General features: G+C 49.9%; 1 protein-coding gene across 2 annotated transcripts in view; it reads right to left on the bottom strand.

The window, feature by feature from the left end:
• NOS1AP (nitric oxide synthase 1 adaptor protein) overlaps positions 1-6,175 on the bottom strand; it is a 149,610-nt gene extending 143,435 nt beyond the window's left edge. For both annotated transcript variants that reach the window (XM_006014859.3, XM_006014860.3), the window contains exon 1: positions 6,041-6,175. In XM_006014859.3, coding sequence (XP_006014921.1) covers positions 6,041-6,145 — 105 coding nt within the window. In that variant the 5' untranslated portion in view covers positions 6,146-6,175. The remainder of the gene's footprint in view (positions 1-6,040) is intronic.
• Positions 6,176-6,181: the final 6 nt, after the last annotated feature.

Genomic DNA, 6,181 nt, shown 5'->3' with positions numbered 1-6,181 from the left:
TTAATGCCTGCCAGTGTATTTCCAGCCTGCTGAAGCCCCCTCTAGTCCTGGGGCTTTCAGCAGACAAGATCAGTCAAGTTACACGAGGCAGAGGGAGGACTGTTCTGGCTGCGCCAAAGCAACTAGTTAACTATGGCAGAGCTTGCTATCCCCTGCCTTAATGGCCAATCTCCCCACCTCTCTATCAGACAGAGCTCCCTAATCAGATATTGAGAGCACAGGATACAAGAGCTGGCAGTGGCTGGTTATTCAGTGGACTGTAATGCAAGCAGGTAGCTGCTATTAATGCAGTCAGAGCATACTAAGAACTAAATCCAGACCCAAATTTGCCGTAACCTCCTATACAGAGCTCCATACAAATTTGCTAGGAATTCTACAATGGAGCGCAGAGAGGCAGGAACACAGGGGTCAAACTGCTGCTTGTTTCAAACCTTCCCCAGGACACTTCTCAGAAGAACCTGCAAGTTAACCCTGGCATCCCAGCCAAACATATTAATAGTCCCCTTGGGTTCAATTCTGCAGTGCTGTCCTTTGTCTCCCACTTTCCCAGCCTGGGACAGCCCAGTAAGTGCTGAAAACCTGGTGCATCCCACCTCTGGGGTGAAGGAGCCTTCTGTTGTTTAAGTATTTCAAGATAAAAGGAACCAGAGGAGCGCAAGTATTTAATTAATCTCTACCAGCCTAATAAAAGGATGGAGTAATTGCCTATGCCAGCTGTGTTCTGCATACGGCACCAGGATTTTCTGGAGCAACATACTAGCTTAGGAACCAAAGAGACAAGCACTTTTGGCAAGCGCAAGTCACAGTATACAAAGTACTCAGAAGAAAGTAGCAGTCTCTGCACTGAAGTGACCAGGCGTCACTGAGGAGAAAGAGTCAGGCCAGTGACAGGGAGGAATGGTGAGCAGACGGGGCAATCTTGTGGGGATCCCACTTACCAGTGACATTAGGAGAAAGCCAGGCAGTCAGACCTAGAGCAGAGGCAGGAGCAAATGTGGGAGACCAGGATGTTAGGAAGGTAGGTATCAATCAGCACCCAGTACCAGAGCAAGGGGAGGGAGGCTGTATTCAGACGAGGATCTGCAGTACAGTCACGAAGCGGCTTTTAAATGGGCTTGAGGGCCAACTCCATTTAGAGATGTCTCCTTGGGCAACCAACTGTCCATGCAAACAAACACATGCACTCCCATCTAAGCCCTGCTACCCATGCATTGCAAGGCAGTGAGTTGCCTCTGAAGGCAGCACCCCCAGTGTTGACTGTAGAAATCTCAATGGTCCACAGCCTCCCTCATCCTTGTCGCCGCTTCCAGTCAGCTTTCACTGAACTGGAAGCGAGATGTCGCAGGTACCTGGCAGCCAGCAACGGAGGTTTCCATAAGCAGCCTCACATGTGAATGTCGATTTTTAGTGTGACAGTTCTGTTCCTGATGCTGGGCAGGGGGCTGGTCAATATTTTATACTTTTCCCTTCCCAGCTTAATGATGATGGATGTCCCATTATTGCCACCTGCTTGAGGCAAGAGGCACAGGCTCTGGAACGGAACTGGCAAACTTTTCCTACTCTGGGAAGGGGTCACCAGTGCCAAAACTGTGAGAAGCCTTGACTTGAGCCTGCCAAAAGCCTGAAAGAAAATACTCAACTCAGAGAGGGTCTCTTCCCCCACAATTTTCCTGACAATAATGTTTTTGTACTAGCAGAGACAAAACCAAGTCTCTCTGGTTGGGTCAGGCATCCCGGTCTTCCCACACACAGCCACAAGCCACACATAGCTCAACAATCCCCTCAGATAACATGCTTGTACCTTTGGGAAAAGAAGACAGTGACAGCCAGGCAGGGAGCGGGGGGCAAGGTGAGGAGGGGGGCAGGCAAGGGTGAAGACTAGGATCCCAGGGCTCTCAGGATCAATAGTAACAGGGGTCCCAACCAGAAAGGCACCTGCTGCCCCCAACTCATCCAGCTGTACCACCTATCTTAATGATGTGGACACTGGAGTCAGAAGCGGACTGGCCAAGTTCGCCGATGACACCAAACTTTGGGGCAAAGCATCCACACCAGAAGACAGGCAGGTTATCCAGGCTGACCTGGACAGGCTCAGCAAGTGGGCGGACGAGAATCTGATGGTGTTCAACGCCGATAAATGCAAGGTTCTCCACCTTGGGAAAAAAAACCCGCAGCATCCTTATAGGCTCAGCAGTGCTATGTTGGCTAGCACTATGGAAGAAAGAGACTTGGGGGTCATCATTGACCACAAGATGAACATGAGCCTGCAATGCGATGCGGCGGCTAGTAAAGCGACCAAAACGCTGGCTTGCATCCATAGATGCTTCTCAAGCAAATCCCGGGACGTCATTCTCCCCCTGTACTCGGCCTTAGTGAGGCCGCAGCTGGAGTACTGTGTCCAGTTTTGGGCTCCACAATTCAAAAAGGATGTGGAGAAGCTTGAGAGAGTCCAGAGAAGAGCCACGCACATGATCAGAGGTCAGGGAAGCAGACCCTACGATGACAGGCTGAGAGCCCTGGGGCTCTTTAGCCTGAAAAAGCGCAGGCTCAGGGGTGATCTGATGGCCACCTACAAGTTTATCAGGGGTGACCACCAGCATCTGGGGGAACGTTTGTTCACCAGAGCGCCCCAAGGGATGACGAGGTCGAATGGTCACAAACTACTTCAAGATCGTTTCAGGCTGGACATAAGGAAGAACTTCTTTACTGTCCGAGCCCCCAAGGTCTGGAACAGCCTGCCACCGGAGGTGGTTCAAGTGCCTTCATTGAACACCTTCAAGATGAAACTGGATGCTTATCTTGCTGGGATCCTATGACCCCAGCTGACTTCCTGCCCTTTGGGCGGGGGGCTGGACTCGATGATCTTCCGAGGTCCCTTCCAGCCCTGATGTCTATGAAATCTATGAAATATCTCTGGGGTAAAGCCCCCCATCCACAACCAGAGTTGTACCTTACCCAGGGAGGGATCTACAAACGGCACCAGCTCTCCTTCTGGGCCACCTCATTCCAGTAGCAACAGATGCTTGCAATGCTCTGCCCCTTCCAAGGCATGGTCTCTAACAGCTCCCAGCTTTGCCCAGGAAAGTGAGAGTTGCAACAGTGTGGACTCTCACACGATCAGATTAAGGCAAATCAGGACCCCAGACACATCACAACGCATGACCCCTGAGAGCACAGGACTACTGCACCTAGGTCTAAACTCAGCCACCTTCAAGTGTTGCAGGAGCTCATAAGACCAATACTGATTACAGTGAATTTTTTATGTGATAAAAGGGACTTAATCGCTCTTCAGAAAATATTAGAGACTGTACTTTGTAACAGAAAGGGCAAGTAATGGGGGGCTGATATCAAGGGAATTTTTTTTTTAATATTTAAAAACAAACTGGAAAGAAAGAATAAGGATTTAAAAACCAAGGAAGAGGGGAAAAGAAAAGGAAAGGAACAAGGCAGATATTAAAAATAATGAAGTATTTAAAAAATAAATAAGTAAATAAAAGAGGGGCTAGCAAGGCAGAGAAATCCAACTGGATCCAACTCAGTGCTGTTCACCAGGCAGTCTCTGAAGCCACAGAATCTACCACCATATAACAAAGACAAAAATCCACTTACACTTTGTCATCAACTACTGTATTTATGTGTTTTAGGAAAGGGACTACCACCAAAAATTTTCAAAAACTTGCCCAAGTGACTTTGGAATCTAATCCCCACTTTGAAAATTGGACATGGAGCCTTTGTAAACCTCCGTCTAGGTCTTATGGTGCTGTGCAAACACAAGGTAAGACACAAGGGCCTAAAGCAGATAGTATATAGCAATTAACTAGCATTAGTACTCAATTATTAGCAATTAGGAGGAGGAAACGGACATGCATCACTGACACATATCACTAAGCTACAGAAGATCCACATGGATTTTGAAAGAGCAAGACAGCAGATGGGTTTAGGGTATGTCTCACTTGCCAAGATAGTCTAAATCCCCCCTACACAATGCAGGGCTTCATATTTGAATAATCTTTTAGGAAGGACTCAGGGCTTGATCCAAAACTCAGTAGGAGCTCTGTACATGGAGACCTCACAGGACCTGGCCTTTTATTATCAGTGAGAACATATGCTGTGCACAGACACAATTTAGAAAGCCAAGAGCATGAAGCAACACCTGCAAAATGCAAAAGGAATAAAAAGTTGTGGTGACACCACTGCTGCTTAGCCACTGTATGTCCTCATTAGGAGAGCGGGCTCCAGTTTAGATTCCTTGCCTAAACAAGCCATAGCTGAGATTTAATGGATCCAAAATACAGTAATGAAGTTTGTGAGAGACATGGGCAGGTTTGTGTTAAGAACTCCTACAGACCTGCTCAGCATGGAAAGAAGAAGCATTAGTGAAGATGTTCGGCATTATGAAGTGCTGCACTGTTGCCAGCTCTCAAGCTAAACTGATCTGCAAGCACTTGGCTGAATTATCTGATGGGTGGTGAAGGGGGCTTAGATGCTTTAGGAGGCACTCTGAATCACGATGGAACAAATGCCCTTAGCACAGCATGCTTGGGGAACTGTCCTGATCTTAGTCATATTGCTTGCATGAGACAGCGCAGACCTGGGTCACATGTGAAGGGTTACTTTACCCTTTTCCCTCCTGACATTCTGGAAGAATTACAGACTGCCAATTACTATCTGCTTTCTCTAAAAGTCACCTTGCTACTCTCAACAGATGGTGTATGCTTTATTTCATGTAGCAGCCCCAAGGTGGAAAGAGTAAGCTTCCTACATGCATACATTTTATCTGGTACTTTGGGAGATTAAAAAGCACTATGTAACCACAGGGTATTTAAAACCTCCTTATTCACTCTCCCATAACATGACAAAGAGGACAGCAGAATTTGTAAGTACGGGGCAGCAAAGGAAGTAATAAAACAGTCAGCCCCTGGAATTCAATGCTGCAAAGGGCCAAAATGAGGCAAGAACTATAACTGAAATGATAATCTTCCAGCTCTACACAAAACAATTGATGTGTTTTTGGAAACAGGCTGGTCTGGTACACTACAGCTTGGGTCTTGCACGCAACAACATGTGAGATAGCAGGGAGAAGTTTGTGCTTCTCTGAAGAAATCAGGTCAAGCTGCTGGTCACTGCAAAACTAAATGAATGAACGGGTCCACACTGAAGTACCAAAGCTGCTTTTCAGTGGCTACTGTCCAATTCAGCTGCTGCTTTGCATGTATTTCAGTAGAGGGCTGAGCTGACAGACAAACAGGAGAGAGGGGACTATGAATCCATTTCAGTGGCTGGATACAAGGACTAAGGCCAATAAAAGAAATGAAAATAAGTCACAACAGCATCAACTACTCGGGTGACTAGAACAAGACAGAAGAAAAGAACATGTAAACCATGTCTTAAGAGAAAGTTACCCTCAGGCGTGAGCTAGGGGAAGGGAACCCGCTTTCAGCAAAGGAGCAGGAGCTGGGATGCAGGAGGCATTTCAAGAGCAGACCAGATCCCATTTTACCCTAAACACTCCTGACGGTCCCAAAGCAGAGTCACTCATTTCTGGCAGGCTTTCACAGCTGGGGCACTTCTCAGCCAGCAACACAACCCGAATCCCCACAGGAGCTACCCCGGCTGGGAAAGCACTGGCTAGCGCGTGCCACCCACCCACCGCAGCCTCCCTCCAGCGCCAGCCAGCAACCAGGCGCATCCAAAGGCTCGGCTACTCCCCGCCATCGGTCGGTCAGCTGAAGTTAGCCTGTGGCCCGGACGGCACCGGACACGCGGGGCTGCGGGGGCGGGTTTCCCCCTGGGCCTGGCGCTTCCCAAGGAGCCGGAGGGGCAGGAAGCCCCAGGGCACCCTCCTGCCGGGAAGGGGCTGCCCTGGACCGTGAGGCAGCCCGGCTCGCCCAGGAGCAGGGACCAGGAGCGCTTCCCCAAGTCCTCCCTACAGCTCCCGGGCACCGGGCCGGGGCAGCCTCTCCGCGGGGCCGTGCCCATGCCAAGGCGCCCACGCCCGGGGGGCCGGCCAGGCTCCCCGGGACACGGGCCCGCCGCCCACCTTGGCCTCGAAGGCGATGCCGTGCTGGAAGGCGTCCTCGTTGTGCAGCGGGATGCGCAGGTCGTGCCTGTCGTCCACCAGGTTGTACTTGGACTTGCCGGGCATGGTGCCGCCGCGCGCCCGGATCCCCCATGCAGCCGC

Source organism: Alligator sinensis, unplaced genomic scaffold (assembly GCF_000455745.1).
Source record: "Alligator sinensis unplaced genomic scaffold, ASM45574v1 scaffold647_2, whole genome shotgun sequence".
Classification (NCBI taxonomy): Eukaryota; Metazoa; Chordata; order Crocodylia; family Alligatoridae; genus Alligator; species Alligator sinensis.
This window is presented reverse-complemented; position numbering and strand designations above follow the sequence as displayed.